This window comes from Bos indicus x Bos taurus, chromosome 2, assembly GCF_003369695.1.
Source record: "Bos indicus x Bos taurus breed Angus x Brahman F1 hybrid chromosome 2, Bos_hybrid_MaternalHap_v2.0, whole genome shotgun sequence".
In the NCBI taxonomy this organism is placed as follows: Eukaryota; Metazoa; Chordata; class Mammalia; order Artiodactyla; family Bovidae; genus Bos; species Bos indicus x Bos taurus.
The window spans coordinates 18,384,892-18,407,752 of NC_040077.1; the positions used below are offsets into that span (position 1 = coordinate 18,384,892).

The 22,861-nt window shown below is 40.0% G+C and overlaps 1 protein-coding gene across 19 annotated transcripts in view; it reads right to left on the reverse strand.

Moving 5' to 3' along the window:
- Positions 1–22,861, reverse strand: part of OSBPL6 (oxysterol binding protein like 6) — a 215,399-nt gene that overhangs the window by 64,082 nt on the left and 128,456 nt on the right. For all 19 annotated transcript variants that reach the window (XM_027556790.1, XM_027556860.1, XM_027556852.1 and 16 more), the window contains 2 exons: positions 22,517–22,776; positions 2,873–2,965 (listed from right to left, as the gene is read on the reverse strand). In XM_027556790.1, the coding sequence (XP_027412591.1) occupies positions 2,873–2,965; positions 22,517–22,618 (195 nt within the window). In that variant the 5' untranslated portion in view covers positions 22,619–22,776. The remainder of the gene's footprint in view (positions 1–2,872; positions 2,966–22,516; positions 22,777–22,861) is intronic.

The window sequence follows — 22,861 nt, forward strand, 5'->3', positions numbered from 1 at the left end:
TTTTAGTAGCCCCATCCATGGATAGCATCTCCAGAAGAAGAGCATTTTCATTTTTGGCTAGATTTTATCTTATTTGAAGGCTAGTGTTCATCTTTGTTTATTCTCTCTCCATTTGTGACAAATACTCTGCATTACTTATGAAAATGGAAATCTTTAATAATAAGTACAAATGGTATTTGAATTTTTTCCTAATTAAATTCAGAATGTAGTAATAGCTTATCCCTATGGCACTATGACTACTGATCTCTATCACAGCAGTTTTTTTCTTCTTTGGGAATTTAACTACAGAGGGAAAAAAGGGGTGGGCCTATGTGGATAAGATAGAAAAAGCAAAAAGTTAAAAATGTATTTTGTAAACATACATGCAGCAGTTCTGAGCAGGTAACTGCACTCACTCTGATTCAGCATTACTAAACCCAGCAAAAGAAATTAGGAAGAATCCTAATATAGTTCTTATAGTTAATAAATAAACTGTCAAACAGACAAAAAAGCAAGGGATAATGCCACAGCAAACAACTCTATTTCAGTTATAAATACTGATGATAATGTTACAAATAAGGTGTGTAAGAAATGAAAATCCTCTCAGGACTTAGTACAATTCATCTCTATACTCAGTAGACCAGGTCTGTTTTGAGAAAGCTAAAATTGCTTTCTGAAAATTGAATAACTATTCCTAATTTCAATTAATATCAATTTTCTTCTTAAAGTCACCAACTTTCATAGGTTTATGTATATTAGAAACAGAGTCAAAAACCCTAACATAATCAGTACTTGAAACAGATATACAAACACTTTTGCTATTACAGAAGTTTTAAACATCTTTGATCTAATAACAATACCCCAAAACAGAAAGTAACCTGATAACAGGTTTCCTAGGCTGTTCATTTGGGAAAAAAAAAAAAAGACATTTCCTTTCTCAAGAGGCTATTCTATAGGCGCACATGTGTAGGTGGTGGATATGTGAAATGCTTTAGGAGGTGAAAGTATCAAACAAAGCATTTGAACAAATCCTGAGACAAGACTATGTGTACTTAAACAGTGCTCTTCCACCAGCAAGCAGTACCCAGACAGCCCATCTTCTCTCAAAGGGGCTGAGGGACGGTGAGGTGCTGTGGTGTCTGGATTGAACAGGACTCTCTGATTTCATGGGGTCCCAAGAGAGCTGTTACGTATTTGTACAAAAACACAACAAGAATATGAGTCACACAGCAAGATCTAAGCAGGCAGATGCATGGAGAAGGAATGAGAAGTGGATGTTGCCAGGGTCCTACCCAGATCCCAAAGTGGGTGCTCGATCAGGGTGGGCCACCTTCTCCATCACCCCGACACGGAGTTATTCTCTCTGTCCTTTAGCTGTCTTAAGACAACTGAGGTTTCAAAGAGATTTCTGGTCATATTGACCAAGTAGACACCCTCTGTTTGCCATTCAAATAGAAATAAGATTGTTTTCATTTCTAAGTTGTTTTTTTTTTTAAACAATTTAATAACTCCCTTATTTTAGTTTGGCAACCTGCTCTTATCTGACAGAATAAAGTCTATGGCTTGTAACACCTTCAAAGTATAAAGAGGTACTATATTCTATAATTCAATAGCGTAATAGAGCATTCTTTTCACAAAGGATTGTATTTAATGTAGGAAAAGCAACATGGATGAATCAGTTATACATACTTAGTTAACCTTTTGGGAAAATAAAGTGCTATTTTTGTATTTGGATTCAAATTCCCCATGCATTCTATTTTCTGAGTTTCTCAATAGGGGGGTCTGAAGATCTCAGGGAATTGAGCAGGGGATGAGAATAAGTAGGATGGTGTCTCCTCGACTTTTCTTTGTGATTTTTGCATTTTAGGCATAAATTAATTGAGATGTTCCCATAGTCTGAGGAAAACGAAGCCCAAGGAGAGGGAACACCGGCTTCCACGATTCAGAAAAGGTCTGCATCAGTAGTCTTTGTGTTGTCCTCTGAGCTCACTGCTAGGAAGACCAGCTGTAAGGGTGCTGAACTCTGAACATACAGCAGCCCCTCTGGGTAGGGACTCTTTTACCCTGCAGGTGGGGCAGAGTTTAAACGAGTCTAAGTTTGAATCCCTGCCCTGCTACTCAGCAGCTTTTTTGACTCTGGGCAAGTTACTAACTCTTGGTTCCTGTATTTGTAAAATGTTATAAATATCCACACTACATGGAACTGCTCATAAGGATTACAGTAAATGGAATCAAGTCTTAGTATAATACCTGGTACCCAGTGCATGGTACCTGCAGTTGCTGTTGTTGTTACACCTGGGCCCAGTGACTTTTTAAAATTACCTTGATATAGAAATATTAGTTCATCTCTCCAACAGAGAGGGACAATAATTTCTCTTGCCTTTCCCTTAGAACAAAGAGAAAGTGAAAAGAAATGAAAGTGTTAGTCACTCAGTTGTGTCCAACGCTTTGCAACCCCGTGGACTGTAGACCACCAGGCTCCTCTGCCTGTGGAATTCTCCAGGCAAGAATACTGGATTGGAGTATTTCAATTTCAATAGTGGACTGGCGTATTTCAATTTATTTCCTCCTCCAGGGGATCTTCCGCACCCAGCGATCCAACCTGAGTCTCCTGCATTGCAGGCAGATTCTTTACTTTCTCAGCCACCAGGGAAGCCCCAAACAAAGAGAATTCTGGCCATCTGTATGTAACCCTGCAAATCTCAGCAAATACACTTTCATCTCTTCCCTTCTCAGGGCAAGATACCCTACATACTGGGGGTGGAAAGAAGAGATAGAGCAGTTCTACAATGGGCATCATAACTAGTTTAGGGAAGTCAGGCGAAAGAGGTGTCGTTCCACTGGCCCCAGGCCAGGCATCCTGCCACCTGGAGAGCAGCACACTGTCACTGACCTTAGAGAGGGGCACCGGCTCTGGTTCCAGCAGTTGCCGACTTACAGAGGGTTCGGTGCTCGTGGAAGAAGTCCTCTCCAGTATGTGGATGCTCTGAAAATACACGGAAATACAGCTGAGGGTTAGAGAATCCATTCCTCATGTGGATGGACAGGAGGGTGAGATCACACACATCACAGGAGGAGCAGTGGGCTAGGTTAAAGATGACAAGTTCCAGAGGGGAGACCAACAGCAGCAACAACGCTAAGAAAAGTGTCAGGACAGTGTCTTCTTCTCTTATGGATTTGATGGTGAATTTCTGCTACAATACTGATTTTAGTCTTAGAGAAACAGTCAGGGAGCACACAAATTAAAAACAAACAAACAAACATGGAATAAGTCCCAACATTTTAATAACTTTATAAGAACGGTGGTACACCTACTACTTAGATTTGCTCATCTTTCAAATGGCAGGAAACAGAGAAAGATCTACATCAAAAATCCCAGAGCCATAATACTGTTTAGTCTCTAGAGTTTCTTATAATCCTTATAATTAGATATTGTAATAGTATAATTATTATATAGTTACAATACTATAATTCTTAAATGCAGAGAAGAAAACAATTCAACAAGCAGTAGATATCTTTTACAAAGATTATAAAGAGCATTCACAGGTCAGTAAGATGACATTCCAACAGGAAAATAGGCAAAGTTATATGGGCAGGCAACTTGTGCAGAATAATGGAAAAGATGTTCAACTTCAACCACAGAGGTATTTAAAGAAATGAAAACCAAAATAATAATGATTTTTTAAAACCCATTACATTCAAGAATAGATCATGGTTGGGGGAAAAGGAGTATACAATCGGTATACTTTTTAAAGAGGAATTTTGCAATTTTATTAAAAAGCCTTTGGAGAAAAAAGTACTGCCTCATCGGCCCAGCAATCTTATAGCTAAGTCTTTAAGGAAGTAATCAGACTAGTATGGAAAGATATAGGAACAGATACACTTACTAAAGCATTATCTTATTAGAGTAAAAAAATCTAATATATATGAGAATGATACAGATTATTAAGGAAGTATTAATACCATGCAATGATTAAAAATGATAACATGAACTTTGGTCTACTGATATGGAAAAGATTGTCATGGTGTTTGGTTAACTAAATAATCAGGCTATAAAGAATATGTAGAATATGATGCTGCTAAGCTTATAATCAAAATATTTTCCAGAATGTTACAGTAGCTGTACAGAGGTGGTAGAATTACAGATGATTTTTAATTTTTTTCTTAACTTTTTTTAGTGCAAAAATATACATTACTTTATATTTGGAAGAAATTAAGCACTTTATACAAAGGGATAAATCTGAAAGACATTAAAGAAATAATCCAACGGAATTAATATTTAAATACAGGCTGAAAATGTAACATTTTTACTCTAGTTCTAACATTTCATTGTTTCAATACATAAAGTTGGATTTTATTTACCTATTAAGGTCTCTATTTTTCCTATCTCATTGGAAAACTGTCAGATTAATGCTTGCTTCTTCATAAAGCAAGTTACACTTTGACCTGAGCCAAATTATTCTAACTTCTATTCAGACTTTTGATTATTTCTGTTATCTTGAAAATTAGAAGCCTGACTGTAAATTTTTAAAATCGTATCTGATTGCTTTTTTAAGTCACTTATTAGAAAGAGAATAACTGAGGTGGAAGATTTATTTTTCCAATTTGTGAGGAAGTAGAAGAAATCAGAACAGATATTTGGTGACCAAACACCTCTGTGGGCAGTGGGCAGCAAGAACTTCTAATCTGGCAGCCAGTGTGCCCACAGGCAATTGAAGCAGTAAATGGGACTCTGCTCTTTCCATTCCTAGGTTCACTGCAATTAGCGGCGAAAAATGATAAACGGGACTGGTATCCACATCTGTGCCTGCGCCTTTTGTGGGTGTCAGAAGCAAAGGCGGACCATGAAGAGAAAACAGGCGGTGTGTGTTCAGATCTTTATCAACAATGGGAATAAATGACCTGGGACTTGTATTACTGTCCATGTTAGTACTCTGGATGGGATCCTACTTAAAACATATCAGCTAAATATGAAATTGAAATTTATTCTGAGATCATGCATGTCACAGGAACTAAAATGAGAATTATTGCTGTGGTTGAAGCAAAAATCATATTACCTTCTAGGACGCCCTCACAGCCTTTCATTTTTTGCGTGTGTGTTTAAAAATAATAAAACTAATATGTGCTCATTATAAAAAATTCAAATACAGAATAGAAATATATAAAAGAAGTCAAAGTTCCCACCCCACTGTTACTCACCCTCCTCATCCCTTTAGCTTATGCAGCAGTGGTTCTCAAAAAGTTGTCCATGAACCTTAGAGGTTCCCATGGCCCTTTCAGGGCATATGCAAGTTGAAAACTTCTTATAACCATACCAAAATGTTATTTATCTTTTTTACTCTCATTCTCTCTCTAATGTATAGGGAAGTTTGTCAGAAGTTATATAACATAAGGACGCCTCTCTATTTTCATACATGCAGGTGTCTGGGCAATAAAACACACATACATTGCCTTCGGGTCCCCGTTCCCTACCCCGCATAACAAATACACACAGTGAGAAATGCAAAACTTGGAAAGGAACTTGACCTTAACAGCGACGTAGGCAAGAAATAAAGGACTAACTCAGGAACTTAGCCAGGTGAAAGAAACTAAATCACCTAATATTCAATTCAAGCTACAGACACGGAAATCAATTTAGGATATTCAAAGTGTGAAAAAAATGAATTTTGTCTCTATAGAGACCTGGGGATACTTAAAGGGCAGCTGGGATTCTGTGGGTCAGAAAAGTTAGTGACAAAACAAACCAGAACAGAATCTGTAAAATACCTACCGCAGTACCTGTCACGGAGAACACATTAGTTGTTTTCTCCACTCAATTTTACAAAAGTTTGCATTAGGGAAGAAAAGTAAGAGGTTCATTCATTTCAAACTTGTTATAACAACGAGTCAGACACGACTTAGCGGCTGAACAACACATTCCAACTTAGTGGATAATCCAAACCCAAATTTTGTTGATTTTCCAAGGTACAGAAAATCATAAAAATGTTTACTAAGATAACTCTATCTTAGTAATAAGTGGATATTTTTATTACCACTGTGAGGAAATTGAGGCTTTAAGAGATTAAATTGTGCTATGCTGCTGCTAAGTCACTCCAGTCGTGTCCGACTCTGTGTGACCCCATAGACGGCAGCCCACCAGGCCCCCCTGTCCCTGGGATTCTCCAGGCAAGAACACTGGAGTGGGTTGCCATTTCCTTCTCCAATGCATGAAAGTGAAAAGTGAAAGTGAAGATGCTCAGATGTATCCGACTCAGCGACCCCATGGACTGCAGCCTTCCAGGCTCCTCCATCCATGGGATTTTCCAGGCAAGAGTACTGGAGTGGGGTGCCACTGCCTTCTCCGAGTATACTGTATACTTGTATATTATTCAAACCTATCATCTATCAGATAATAAAAAATTAATCAACTACCTTAAGAATTGGCTTCAAACTCGTGTTTTTTAAATAAAAGTCAAAAATATATCCCTGAAGTTACGTAAGGACACACAATCACTCATTATTTTAATGAGATACCTAAGTAGGTGAATGCTATGTTCTTAATATGGGCAGATATGATGAAGACAGTTTTCAAATCTGTCATACTCAGTCTTGGGCTCGAGTTCAACTGTGTGCTCCATGAAAGTAGGAACAAACTTATCTTCATCTTGGTTTCCCACTTCCTTGACCTCTAGCACAAGGCCCTGCAAACTGTAGGCAGGTAATCTCTAGAATTTTTTAGATCTCTTTTATTAAGTTGTAGAGAATGGCCTCTCAGCAATCATTAACACAAGATCAGGTATAAAACTCCCTTCTAGTTTCATCTTGGAATTATAAAAATCACAGCTCCAATAAGACAGAACTTTTGAAAACATTTTAAAATAAGGACTTAACTTTTAAAACGAAAACATCTGGTGAGTTAACATCTGGTGAATTAAGCTCTTGTTTATTAGATTTAAAGCTGTGACTGGTCAATGGAGAACACAAAAAAATGTATTAATAATGTGGCAACATCTTCAGTAACAAAAATTAAATCTTCACACGTTTCCTTTAAGATCATAACTTGTGCTATACTTGGTTTTCTTCACAAGCTGCCTATTTTCATATTCTTTCACGGTGACTTGGAAATACATGCCACCTACCCTCAAGGTGTTATACATATTATATAAGAAGGTTAAATAAAGGATTACATATATTTGTTCATTGTTCTTTTAAAATCAAGTTTCCTTTCAAATACTAAAATTACAACTTAATTTCCAGGTCACTGTATTTTTTTAAAGACTTTTTTTTTTTTTTTTTTCCCCTAGAACAGTTTTAGCTCCACAACAAAACTGAGAGGAAGGTACAGAGATTTCCATGTGCCCTTGCCCCCACACATGCATTGCTCTCCCCCATTATCAATCCCTCTGAATGGTGTGGTGACATTTGTGACAAAGGATGAACTTAGGTTCTTTCCAGGTCAGCATTTTAAGGAACTTGGAACACACAGAGAAGGTGAAAGTACTCACCCATCCTTTGTTCGCCCAGCTCAGAGAAAACCGATGCACACTTAGCTTAAAACCTGGAGTTGAGTGCATATTTCACTGCCGCTCTTTCAATTGGTAAAACTTAGTCCCCTGGGTAATACCCACTAACCTTAATACCTCCTAGGCAGCAAGCAGAAATCTGTTGACGTGACTACAGTCTGGTTTATGTGGTATCAAAGATGTGGGTAAACAGACATACAAAGAGACATTCAATAACGGCCGAATGGTTTAGTCGCAACTCCTGCAGAGAGAAACACAACTCTCAAAATGAAAGTCCACAGAACTGCTGAATGGGTCTCTTGGCTTGTCTGGCCTGTTGTGTAATTTCATTTTAGAGATGTAAAAGAGCTGCTGGAAAAATGGTAGGTTGTGGCTACCAATTTCTGAATAGACTCACTTTCCATGCAAATTTAAAACAGTATTAAAGAGACCATTGCTCTCTGAATGTTAACTCCACTGAAATTGCTCATCTGATGAGTTTATCTAAGCTATAATATTTTTCTGTTCATGAACTGTATAAACTATTTTCAAAGAAAGATATCCAAAATGATTCATAAACTTCGAAAGTATTTTCTTGTTCAAGCTTCTGATGATTAGGCTTGTCTCTCTTCTAGTTTTTCTAATTTTGACAGAGCAACACTATTCCAGTGACACCAGTAGCCTTTACAGTGCTGCTGCTGATGGCAATCGTGATAGTTCACATTCAGTGCTTTCTATATCCCTGTCTCTTACACGGATTATTTCATCCAATCTTCATCAAAAGCCTTTAAATAATGGCTATTCAATTTATTTTATGGCTGATTGAGCAGACAGAGCCTCAGTGAGGTTAATGACACAGAGTAAGTATTAGAGTTGGAATGGAAATCAAGATTCTCCTCTGGACTCCAAGCTTTTAAATAGTGACCTCTACTAAAATCAAAGCTAGTATTAGATGCCAAGAGTGCTGGGAGAAAGTGGAAGCAATGACAGATTTTATTTTCTTGGGCTCCAAAATCACTGTGGATGGTGGCTGTAGCCATGAAATCAAGACACTTATTCCTTAGAAGGGAAGCTATGACAAACCTAGACAACATATTAAAAAGCTGAGACAACAGGGCTTCCCTGGTGGTCCAGGGGTTAAGAGTCCGCCGTGCAATGCAGGGGACACCAGTTCAATCCATGGTCCCGGAAGACCCCATATGCCGTGGGGCAGCTAAGCCCATGTGCCACAACTACTGAGCCCGAGCTCCGGAAGCCGTGAGCCCCAACTACTGAGCCCGCATGCCATAACAACCACAGCCTGCGCACCCTGGAGCTTGTACTGCTCAACAAGAGAAGCCATGACAGTGAGACGTCCTTGCACCTCAACTACAGGGTGGCCCCCACTCACAAGCAGAGAAGGCCAGCATGCAGCAACGAAGATCCAGCACAGCCAAAAATTTAAACAAACAAACATACAAAAATAGATAATTAAAAAGCAAAACAAAACAGAGACATCACTTGGCAGACAAAGGTTCTACAGTCCAAACTATGGTTTTTACAGTAGTCAGGTATGGATATGAGAGTTGGATCATAAAGAAGGCTCAGCACCGAATACTTGATGCCTTCGAACTGTGGTGCTGGAGAAGACTCTTGAGAGTCCCTTGAACTGCAAGGAGATCAAACCAGTCAATCCTAAAGGAAATTAACCTTGCCTATTCATTGGAAGGACTGAATGTGAAGCTGAAGCTCCAATACTTAGGCCACCTGATGTAAAGAACTGACTCATTGGAAAAGACCCCAATGCTGGGAAAGATGGAAGGCAAAAGGAGAAGCGGGTGATAGAGAATGACATGATTAGATAGCATCACCGACTCAATGGACATGAATTTGAGCAAACTCAGGGAGATGGTGGAGGACAGAGGCGTCTGGCATGCTGCAGTCCATGAGGTCGCAAAGAATCGGACATGACTTAGCAACTGAACAACAGCAACAATACAATATTAGCAACAATACAATGACAAAAAACTACAGCAATTTCAAGTAGTCTTTAACCTTAAGACTAACTGAACACATCTACCACAACCTTCCATGGAAACAGAGGGGCAGAAATGAATAAAACAAAAATAAGTTTACAGCATTCTTAAATAGGGTGCAACCATGAGGTTTGCTTCCAAGTTTCCAGAACTAAGCGCAAGTCAGCTAGCTCTACTTCAGGAATGCAGTGTCTGATGAAGAGAAAAGAATGTAGTTTTGCAGTCACATAGACAAGCATACAAACCCCCATGCTGCTATTTATTACGTAAATAAAGAGGGCAAGTCATGAACCTCTCTCAGCCTCAGTGTTTTCTATCTCCAAAATGGAGATGTTAAAGTCTACCTTAGAAGACACTGCAAGTCACTGAGCTGGCATCCAGTGTATGGACGATCCTACCATACACTGGCACACAGCAGGCACTCCATCAATGGCGGCTAACAGCTCAGTTACAAACGATGTAAGAAAAAATGTTTAGGAATCTTGCGCATTCTTATTTCCACAGAAAGATGTGTCCAAATACTCTACAGGTGTACGACACCTGGGTGCCCTTTGGAAGCTGAGAGGCCATATCTGACAAGGCCATCATGTTACCTGGTCAATCTAGCAACTGTATTCAGCACCATCTCATGACTAGAGCACCGGAGCTTACTGAGAAAGCTGACAGAGTGAGTGGAGACAGGTGCCCTTGGATACTTGCAAGTGGGAAAGCAACAGCAGTGGATAGCGATGCACACTGCACATCTTGTGAATGCCTACAGCAAAAGAGGCTCACGGTCTTGCCTGCTGTCTTCTTAATCATGTTCTTAAAGGGACTATTTTTATTATTTTGAAAATAGCATAAAGTACCAAAATCACCAAAGCCAGAAGGCCATGACTGAAGAAGTAGTTAATTCTACTACTTTCTCTATAGTAATGATTATCTTGCTCTCACTGAAAGATGGCAGAATTACATTAATAATAAATCTCCATATAAGCACCACTAAGATGAATGAAAGTAGAAAACTTTAGGCATAGTGGCTGGGAAAATTCCACACGGCACACCTGGGAAACCCTGAGGGAAGAACCAACAGTCATCACATTCTTGACTCTTGCTGCATAGAAACACAAGCTTGTTAAGAGCCAACAGCTATGGCCCCACAATGAAGTCGTCTGTTGTTGGAAACCCTGCATTGTAAGAAATACAATCAGGGCCCATGGAGTGGTCCATTTATAGCCAAGAGGAGTTCAGCAATCTTGACTATGAAGTGGTAAAAGGCATATGAATAAACAATTCTTTCATTCCCATGGTTGCCTTTCAGTAACACTAGAACCAGAACTTACCTGTGGGCTTGCTCCCTACCTGTACTCACAAACATGCAGCAAAACTACTGAAAACCCAGCAACTACGATCATACCTCATTACGGCACTTACAACCGAACGGCAAATAAAAGGACAAATACGAAGCCCATTTCAAGAGCAAAGGCTCTGGAATGTGCAGAGTTAATAAGAGGCAGGAGAACAGTTCTGGATGACTAGAAAAGGACACTGAGGTCAAGCTAATTTGTACTTTTCTATAAGGCTATTACAATGACCCAGAACAGACAAAGGTTTTCCGTATGATCATCACTCAAGATTTTGTAACAAGCAAAAAAAATCGTATAAACATTTTTATATGTATATTTAAGGCAGAGTTGGTTTGTTTTGATTAACCTTGTAAACTCAGAGCAGATATATCTATGCTTTGCCTATATGTACTCATAAATATTTGCTGAAAGAAGGAACAAATGTTTGCTATAATAATATACAGTGTCCAAGTTCCCACTTTCTGGAAAACATGCTTAAATTTCTATGAGATAAATATAGATAGTTAGAGGGCAAAGAGGGGCACAGGTTTTGCTCATAGCATCTCAAAAATGGTTTTAAAAACTTGCTTTAAGTGTCCCATCTGGTATATACTTCATATTCATTTAATTTTAAATCTTATGGAGTTAAGGCTTACAATTTGGTAATTAAAATAGATGACATTTATATTGTATTTACTATATTCCATATACTGTTTTAAACATATATATGTTTTATATACATATGCATATTAACCCATAAAATATAACCTTTAAAAATAAACGTTTTTGACGATAGAAGCTATACACGTCCATTGCAGAAATTTGAGGGGAGGAGAAAAAAAGAAACCACCCACAACCAGCAATAAACTCTTCCAATATCCTGGTATATTTGCTTTCAGCTTTTTAAATGAACATATACTCCTGATTCTTAAAAAAAAATTGGAAATACACTATATTTTCAATGTAATACCTGGGTCTTTTTCATTTAACAATATATAATTTTCTCAGAGCTTTAAACATTTTAAAAACATTTTTAACAGCTGTGCAATATTCCACTGTATGGCTATGAGTCAGGTTATTAAATGAATTCCTTGTTGAATATTAGATTACTTCTAATTTTTTAATACCATAAACATACTTTGAGAAACATCTCTGCACAGAAATCTTTACATGTCTCTTTGGTTGTTTCCCTAGAATGCATTTCTTAGAAGCTGAGCTACCAGGTTCTATGGTTTGATTTTTTAAAAGACTTTAGATACATACTGCAAAATTTCCCTCCAGAAAAGCAGAATTAATTAACATGCCCAGCAGTAGTACATGACAGCATCCATTTCCCTGAAACCTCATCAACCTGGCTATTCCCTTTACTACAAAATCTGCTCTTTAACTAGTATTTGAGGTCAAGAAGCCTGACACAACATGCATGGGGCTTTCCTTTACTTTTGTGAAGGTATTTTAATTATAATTGTTAGGTAGTTAGAATAGAAAAACGGAGTCCAGAATGGCAGTGGCTAAAAGACAAGGAAGGGAAAAGCCCACGAAAATAGAACAGAGGAAGGCCCAAGGACTGGAGTGAGGACCTCAGGTAGAACAAACAGGTCTCCTGGCTAGCCCAATTTACATAGGGCAGGCCCAGGGGGAGGAGAAAAAACATAAAAAGAGGAGCCAAAGGGCCGGGGGTCTCTCTCTCTCTCTCTCTCTCTCTCTCTCTCTCTCTTCTCCCTCTCTCTCTCTCTTCTCTTCACATCTTTTGGGACGGCATGCCCTCACACCTCGAGGATGTATTTTCCTTTATTTTCTAAATAAAACTGAGCTGTAACACAGAGCTGTAACACTGATCTGTCCGAGAGCTGTGTGACACACCGAGAGCTTTAACGTCCGTCACTTCAAATTTTTGTTGTGACGAGACAGAACCGAGGAAATTACACACTCCACTGACACAACCTAGGAGAATTACTAAGACAGAAGGATGGTAATTTTTTCTATGTGTCCAAGTTGAAAGTCAAATAGAGCAGTTTTGTTGATGCTTTGGGATGATGTTTTTATAGTCCTAGTGAAATACCTGAAATGTGTTGTATAGAAGTGATTGTGTCCAGCCTCGGTGAACAACAACCTCCCGAGGAAGCTTCTGCAAACAACAGATTCCCAGACCTCATCAATGACCTACGAATGAGACTCTCCGGGGTTCGTAACTGATTATACTGTGCTTCTCTCCATTTAGTGTTATGCCTAAGAACCCAGCAGGCAGTATTCATCTTGGCTCTGAAGGATGGACAGACTTGCTTCTATAAACAGGCTACCCCAAACCAGACAGAAGGTAATAAAATAATTCCTTAAGTGAGAAATCAAGGCAGGCGGAGAGAACCAAAGTGCTTTGGCAAACACACCAGGGCAAGCAGCAAACAGATTCTTTCTGAGATAACATTGAGTTCTCAATCACTTGTGGGTAATGAGTATCTACGTGCCAGGTGGCAAATTTCCTTCCAGTGGTCTCAGTTTCAGCACATTTGACACGGACTGAACACACGCCGTAAACATCAAGCAGCACTGACAGCAATCTCCAAATGGTGGGGACAGCAAGAAATTTGTGGGGCTGCTCATTTCGTTTCATAGAAAAGGCTAACTGTAGTTTTCGGCAAACAAATAAATGATCGGAACTTCTCACTCCAAAAGCAATACATGTAGTGTAAGTCCAGAAAATTTAACATTCAGGAAAGCACAAACTACAAAAATTCACCTTTAATACCAGGACTTCACAATCATTATTAATATTTTCATCTGTGTACTTTCTGGTCTACTGTTTCCCAGGCCAACGAGGACGTGAAAAATTACTGCTATTGTTGAGGGAAAAAATGAGGAGGTGATATATAACTCAAGGGTAACTGACAAATGCCGTGTTACAAAGTTCACTTAGACAAGTACAGAAGGCCCTTTCCCCAGACATTCCTGCTCATCCAGCCCTACTACGGAGCATACAAGTGGAGTGGTCAAGAACAGGAACTCCAGAATCAGGCTTCCAGGGAGCAAATCCTGACTTAGCTGCTCATTAGTGTGGCCAGAATATTTCACCACTTTATACCAAAGTTTAGTTCTCTGAAATAGTGATATTTCAGCCTTCCATAGTGAGAACTCATGAGAAAGCAGCTGTTGCTGGTATTGTTCTATTATTCATGAACTGTGCCTAATATTTAGACTTCTCAAAATACTCGATTTTAAAAATGCACCTAAATCACAAAAGTTGGTCATAACATGACTTTCTGCAAGCAGATACTATTTTCCCCATCAACATTGGTCCTAAGTCTTAAAAGCTAGGTTCCTTGGGATGACTGGAATCACCAAAAGGCTAACTTGGAAGCAAGTCAGGAATTTAAACTAACCTGGCACCCAGGGCTTTATATATCAGTCTCGCTATGGTTAAGACACTGCTTCCCTGATAGCTCAGTTGGTAAAGAATCTGCCTGCAATGCAGGAGACCCAGGTTTGATCCCTGGGTCAGGAAGATCCTCCGAAGAAGGGAAAGGCTATCCACTCCAGCATTCTAGCCTGGAGAATTCCATGGACCATACAGTCCATGGGGTCACAGAGTCAGACACGACTGAGTGACTTTCACTTATCACTTTAGTATTTCTCTCTGAACTGAGAGCTGGGTTCCAGGGTTATCTGGCAAATCCCTGGATCCACTGAATTCTAAAATTTTTCTATTTAGATACTGGCAGATTTCAAATTATTCTCCTCCTCACTGATAAGACTGAAGATAATTTAAACTGGAAGTTAGATATAAATCAAGAATGCTTGAATTTTTTCTCTCCAGAACTGAGAATATTTGTATTTGGGGAACATTATATTTTTCACAATCCAAAGATGGAAATAGGTTTCATATTCAGAAAATAAAGATGCTATATTTCAAAGCAGTAACTTGGTTTAGCAAAGCTATTTGAAAAAGATACTTCAGAGATTCAACTGGAAGAAAAATATTCCAAGTCAGTTTCTGTATATGCTGGGGGATATTTTTATCAATCTGTTTGTCCAAGAATAAAACTTGCTATGAAAACCCTGTACACAAAGTATAGTTGTTAATGAAGAACATTTTTACTTTCTGGTTTTCTAGACATCTTCTTCACTAGTAATGAAAGTTGCAAATAGAGCAGACGCTGCTGATATCTGAACTGGGTGGTTATGTGGTGGTAAACCAGACCATGGTTACCTGAGTCCCACTGAATCACTGTTGGGGCAGCCTCCCATGCTACCAGAGAACATTAACTGCATGGGTCATGGTTTGTTAACTGTTATAGATAATGTATAGGAAACTTTTTTTCTTAGTATTAATACTTTATTCTTTTCTTTTCTGGCTGTGCCACATGGCATGTGGGATCTTAGTTCCCCAACCAGGGATTGAACCCATGCTCCTGCAATGGAAATGCAGCGTCTTTACCAATGGATCACCAGGGAAGTCCCAGGAAACATTTTTAGATATCCATGTAATTGAAATCTTCTATTAGTTGTAATCACTGACCCTAATATTGAATATATATTTTATTAAACACTGGCAAGAAGATTAACTATCAGCCTCTTATGATTTATTAGGAATATCATTTTTTTCCTTAAAAAGTTCTTTATTTTATGATCTCTAAGCTTCTGTAAACTTTAAATCATTATAAGGATAGCTGTTTGTTTTTCTTTGATTTTTCATTAAACAAACAGATTGACTCATATGTGCCTTTCACATCTAACTTGGTAGAGCTATAACAATTCACTCTAGTAATAGACACTGTCACCTGGTAATTGGGCTTTCTTGGTGGCTCAGATGGCAAAGAATCTGCCTGCGATGTGGGATACCCGGGTTCTGTCCTTAGGTTGGGAAGATCCCCTAGAGAAGGGAATGGCTACCCACTCCAGCATTCTTGCCTGGAAAATCCCATGGAGAGAGGAGCCTGACAGACTACAGTCCATGGGATTGCAAAGATTTGGACACGACTGAGCAACTAACACTATCTGATAATTATTCATTCCAAATTCCAAGTTCCTGGAGCAACAGTATCTGATCTTCTGAAATGGTTTGATAACAACACAAGTAAAAATAAGCATTGGCTCCAGAGGCTTCACTTTAAAAAATGTAGATGTGGGTTTCCCTGGTTGGCTCAGTGGTAAAGAATCTGCTTGCCAATGCAGGGGACATTCGGTCCCTGATCCGGGAGGATCCCACATGCCTCAGAGAACTAAGCCCATGTGCCACGACTACTGAGCCTTGCTCTAGAGCCTGGGAGCCGTACGTACTGAGCCCATGCGCCACAACTACTGAAGTTCGTGGCCTTTAGTGCCTGTGCTCCATAACAAGAGAAGCCATGGCAATCAGAAGCCTGCACACCGCAACTAGAGAGCAGCCTCCGCTCACCCCAACTAGAGAAAAGCCTCCACAGCAATGAAGACCCAGAACATCCAAAAATAAATACACAAAATTATTTTTTTAAATGGTCCACGTTAAAAAAAAAAACTTTTTTAAAATGTAGATCCTTGGCCTGATCCCAAACTACTGAAACTGTCTCAACAGGGTGGTCTCAGTTTTGTATACTGCAAAAAATTCTCTAAAAAATGTAATCATAAGGGTAATTATCAAAACAAACAAACAGAACCCAATTGGCTTGCTATAAGCCAATTACATAGTATTACTGAAAAATAAGTACGATGAGAGACTGGGAAACAACAACTCTTATTTTAGAGTTATCTCCCACCCCACCAATAGTTTTAACATCTGGGCAGAATGCTCCCATTGCTTTGCTTTTGTTTGATATCTCTGCCTACATAAGCCCCAAGTCATTCATTCTACTGTACAGTTGCCATGAGCAGCAAGCAGGAGGCTCTGTGCTCTCCTGGTATCTTCTGCCACTTCTGGACCATCCCTCCTCTACTTTCAAAGCCCACAGTTTTTGGGAGACTCAACTCCTGACTGTACTACTTTCTCTCCTTGCTGTCATCTCCTAATTGCATGATCATTCCCTCACAGCTACCAAGGCCTCTGGAGCCTGGTTCACAATCTTCCTATCCATGCCAATATCTCATTCACTTGCTTATTCAAATATATTCTGAGCCAAATTATATGCCAGGACTGTAGAAGGTGCTGCTGCTGCTAAGTCGCTTCAGTTGTGTCCGACTCTGTGCGACCCCAGAGACGGCAGCCCACCAGGCTCCCCCATCCCTGGGATTCTCCAGGCAAGAATACTGGAATGGGTTGCCACTTCCTTCTCCAATGCATGAAAGTGATAAGTGAAAGAGAAGTCACTCAGTCGAGTCCGACTCTTAGCGACCTCGTGGACTATAGCCTACCAGGCTCCTCCGTCCATGGGATTTTCCAGGCAAGAGTACTGGAGTGGGGTGCTAATGGTACTAGGGAGACATTATTAGACAAAATAAAACTTCTGTTTCCAGGGTGCCTGCACTGCAGTGATAAGGAGCAGAGGAAGGGATACAAATGTAAACAGGTGAATATGTAACATGTCAGATAGTGGTTAATGCTCTGAAGACAAAAGCAGGTAAGTGGACAGTGAGTGATGAGGATACACAGGGGAGGGTGGGGGAAGGCTGCCCAAAGAGGGTACGTTTAGAGAATGAGTCAAGAGTGTGAGCATATCTGGGGATACTCGGAGGAAAAGCAAGCTGGTCAGAGGGGGCCCAGAATGCAAAGTCCCTGAGGTTGGGAGCATGCTTGGCACATCTAAGGAAGATGCTGGGGAGCACTATGTGGAATGTGGTAGGAGATGAGACCAGAAAGGTATATGCAGATCCAGGTTATGAATGACCTTGTAGACAATGGTCAGCAGCTCAAATATTTGGAGAGCGATGGGAAACCATTGGAGGCCTGGGCACAGGTGAGAGGCTTGATTTGACTTAGCTTTAAAGGGACCACTTTGACTACTTTGTGAAAAATGACCTGAAGGTTAGTCAAAGGTAGAAGTAGGGAGACGAGTTAGAAGGATATGGCCATAGTCTGGGTGAGGAATGATGGTGGCTCAGACCAGGGCAGAGGGAGAGGAGGAGGGAAGTAGTGGTCAGATTCAGGACATCCTGAAGGCAGAACCAATGGGATTCACTGAGGGTCTGGACGCGTGGTGTGAAGAAAAGAGAGGAGTCGAGGATGGCTCCTGCAAGATTTTTGGCCTTACCAGTGGAAGGACAGAGTTGCTGTTTACTGAGATAAGGGGGACTGGGAAGGAGTAGATTTGAGAGAGAAATTAAGAGTTCAGTTTTAGACATGTTAAGTTTGAGATGCCTTCTGAGTATCCAAGTGGAGCTCTCCCTTGGTCACTTAAATATTACTGTTGTCAACTAATTGACATCCCGAATCAGGGTTCGTGAATTCAAATGCTTTCAGGGGCCAGGCAGGAAACACAAAATATTGCAATACAATAAGGAGAGGAAGAGACTGTGGCTGATGAGAGAGCAAATGCCTCATCTAAAGGGGAAGCCAACCCTGAGCCCAGTCTAGTGCTGCCATTTGGGATCCGGGCCCAGTGTTCCTTTACCTTCCCATTTCGAAACAGAAAGAAGAATCTGGACTTTCAACAACCGAACATTAGGGAAATAAAAAAGCTCCACAATCTATCACATTCGAGAAGTGCTCAGTTAAATCAAGTTCTGGCTGCAGGATTTATTGGTGTCTTTATTAATTGCAAAAAAATGACTGGGTTTAGCATTTCTCTAATCTACCTGACAGCAGAACCCTCTTTTCATGCAACATTTCAAGGGACAAGCATTCCTTGGACCATACTTTGGGAAATGCTGGTTATGCAAAAGTCCTAGACATCTAATCAACCTATTTCCTCTCCTAAAAATTTAGGGAGTGTATTTCTGGCATTTTCAGAACCATAGTTGAACACACAAACACACATATACACAGATACAGCCAATTCTGTTAGCTGTTCTAACATCTGATATCAGTCTTGAACAAAGTGTAAATGGAGCAGTTACTAAAGTCTTCCAAATTGTTAAATACTAAGTGGGACCCTGACCTTTTCATTGGTGAAGAAACATTAGTGAAACCACAGGGGCACCAAATCACTTCATTTCCCATCTCCTCTCCCTCCTTCACTGGTTGGGCTACATAATTCAGTGGCAGGAAGGGCAGCCAATTACTACTATGCAGTTGACAGATGTTCTTTGTTTATACTCATCTATGAGGATAAATAAATCTGGATTGGAAAATCTGTAATAAAAAGACAAGACTAATATTGTTGCAGATCTTTAAAAATATCCTCTAGGATACATTAAAATACTTGAGGTGCAAGGCTTGTCTCTGAAGAATCAGACTGTGAAGTCTGTTTAAAAGAGCTCGCAATATAGTTGAGGAGATCAGTACATAAAAAGATAACAAGGAAGTGTCAAATGTTGTCAAAAAGTTCTATAAAGCTCAGAGAAAGGAAAGGTCAGCATGGGTTAGTGGCCAGTGAGAGTGTCACTTAACTAGTCCTTGAAGCACAAAAGGTATTGAGTTGAGAGGAGGGTGGTGGGAATCCATGCAGGAAAGTCAGGAGCAGGGATGGAGATAAGGAAGTTTCGGGAGCCATGAGCAGACAAGACTGTACAGGTTGGGAGGAAAATAAGAGACTGCAGCTGGATCCAATCATGGTGGTCTCTTGATATAAAGTAATCATATATCATGCAGGGAACTGAAAGTCTTTGAAATAATTTGAGCATGAATCTTCCAGATTCAGGAAATTTGAGCTCAGGAGGCCACAAGGAATCAGTGAAGCATGAGTACTCTGCAGGACCCCAGGGTGACGTGATGAGAATCTAGGTTAGGAAATGAGCAGTGAGACTAGAAAGAAAGAATGATATTATGAAGGAGGAAATAATCAGTGGGACTTGTTAACCTACTGAATGTGGGAGAAACAAAGAAGAAAGAAATGACTTTGGCCTTGGGTCTACACGAGAATGATTATCCTGATAGTAAACTGGTTTATACACACTGATTTAGGGTGATAATGACACAATTAAGTAGAAATGCCCAATCAAGTAATTCACGACCTGGAACTAGAAGTTGGGAAGGGCAGGCAAATAATGTGCAGAAAGTCACCACTGTATGGCATGTACTATGTGCTAGAGCCTTTGTGTGTATGATCAGTTTAGGAGAGAAACAGGGATGGACTTTGCAATTTGGCACCATCTACATAGACGTCGAAGAATTGATGCTTTTGAACTGTGGTGTTGGAGAAGACTCTTGAGAGTCCCTTGGACTGCAAGGAGATCCAACCAGTCCATCCTAAAGGAGATCAGTCCTGGGTGTTCATTGGAAGGACTGATGCTGAAGCTGAAACTCCAATACTTTGGCCACCTCATGCGAAGAGTTGACTCATTGGAAAAGACCCTGATGCTGGGAGGGATTGGGGGCAGGAGGAGAAAGGGACGACAGAGGATAAGATGGCTGGATGGCATCACTGACTTGATGGACGTGAGTTTGAGTGAACTCCGGGAGTTGGTGATGGACAGGGAGGCCTGGCGTGCTGCGATGGGGTCGCAAACAGTTGGACACGACTGAGCAACTGAACTGAACTGAACATAGATGTCAGTCAAATCAGGAGAATGGTAACATTCAACGAAGACCAATTCATCATTTTCTCTACGTCCTTCACCATGAAAACAGCCATCACAAAAAAAAATAGATGCATTAAAAACTACTACATCATAGTCTGTCACAAGATCACTCACATTTTCTGATTTCCTTAAGCTAATACAAGATTTTAACAAGTGATGAGACATGGAGGGAAAAGAACTGGAATGGTTCTTTATTCCCCTCTCCCTTGAGGCAGATAAACAGATACAAAACAGGAGGCAGGAAGGAACCAGAGGAGAAAGTACTTGGGAGAGTTTCCCCTGCTGAGATAAACAGGAATGAAAGTAAACTCTTTCCTTGAAGAAGAATAACCATTTGAATGTTTCTTATTTTTCTAGAATGCATTATCAGGCATGCTATTTTATTCCCATCATAAAACCTTCTATCCACAAGCCAGCCAGGAGTCACACATTCCACCTCCAAACCTCCTCTGGTGGATCAGAGTCTCAGTTCCGCCCTGTTTTTTTTGCATGCTCACCCCAGAGCTCAGGTAAAACAGGCAGTTCAACTAAGCCTGACAGATGTTTCTGCAACAGTCAGCAGTCTCTTCCATTTGCTATAGTTCTCCAGGGTGAGCAGGGTTGATCCCTTCCTTCCCTCAGCAGCCAGGAGGCCACACTGCTTAAAATTCCTCTCAATTTAAATGCTCAGGGCAAGGGGAAAATAGAGAAGCCATGACAAGAGAGGCCAGAGGCAGGTGAAGGGTAGCATGAAATTGCAAACTTAGAAAGCATCTCCGTGTGCAGTAGTAATTTAATTTAAATGTGTTTTCATTCATAGTACTCTTACGTTTTTTAAACTCTAAAGATGTAATGAACATTATAACTTTGTGTAATCACAGATTCAGCTAATGACATAACTGCTTCTAATGAACAGAACATAGATGTCCTCTTTGAATTCCCCTGCAATTTCTTGCTAGAAATAGGAAAGGGAGTTCGGAGTGGGAATCTGTAGACTGAGGGCTCTCTAAGGAACATCTCCAGAAGTGCATTCCTACCATCTAGAAGAAGGAATTCTCATGTGGAACTGGCATCTCAAGGCCCAAGTCTGTACTACAGAATATCAGATAACTGAGGTATGCACTTCTAGCAAACTAGAAAAATAGCAAACTAAGCAAAATACTCTGAACATATAAAATAGGAGAGAAAAAACTGCACAATAATGTTCGCTAACTGGATGTCCCCCAAAAGGAAAGCTTTTAGAAAAAGTTAACATCTGCTTATTGTGAAAGTCTATCACAAGATAACATTATAATGGCAAATAATATTCAGTTAAGTGCTGGGCAAAAAAATTCACCTGTCTTGACAAAGAAGCGTATTCATATGACTAACCTCCATACAACCTTGTCTGTATAATAGCCACTAAAGTAGTAATAAAGTAAAAACGGCTCAGTAGTGTCTGATTCTTTGCAACCCCATGGACTATGAATTCTCCAGGTCAGAATACTAGAGTGGGTAGCCGTTCCCTTCTCCAGGGGATCTGCCCAACCCAGGGATTGAATCCAGGTCCCCTGCATTGCAGGTAGATTCTTTACCAGCTGAGCCACCAGGGAAGTCCAAAGTAGTAATAAAGTATCCTGTAAACAAAAATAATTTACAGAATGAGCTACATGGAATAATTAAGCAATAATAATTTAATTTCTCTATTGACTTCAATTTCTTGATTCTATAATTATATTTGTAACCTCATTCCTGAATCTGTTACCAGATTCCATGAAACTCCAAACAGAAGTTCATGCACAGCAGACCAATGAGAGACCTGTCGGAAGATGCCAAGTCCCTTTCAACCTCCGCAAGTGAAGAAGAAATAGCAGAACATTCATGTTCCAGAAGCCACCTTCTGCCTCCAGGTACAGACATGGGGAGAACACTGAGGGCTTCACTTAGCCACTCTTCCTGTGGCTTGTACTCTGAAAAAGGATTCTCAATTATAGAAAATCAAGAGCAAGATCTTCATGACATCATCAGGCAGATCTACAGAACACAGTGAGTTTTCCTGGGGAATAAAAATCTTCACAACAAAAGTTTCAGAGTTAATTAGCAATCCCATCATATCCTGATGTTACTACAGTTGCTCCAAAATAACAAAACATACTTTATACTCTTCTCTTACCTGCCTACTGTCCCTCTGGGAGGACGTCGAAGAGGAGGCACTTCTATGGGTGGGGGTGGATGTTTTGTGAGCAGGGGATATGCCCTTCTCGTCTGAACTCATAGCTGCAGTTACAGTCTAGTTGAACGCACTGAAGACCATGCCAATTGTGTTTCAAATTCGCAGACAAAGAAGCAGGTGATTTTTTTCAGCTTTAGTCCATTTCATGAATCAGGTTTCATTAGAAAAGAGGAGACAAATATTGAGGGTGTCCCAAACACCTAAAAATAAAATGAACAAACAAAAAAAACCTCATGTAAATGTTTTAAAAAACATTACATTAAAATCATTTTATTTAGGAAACAA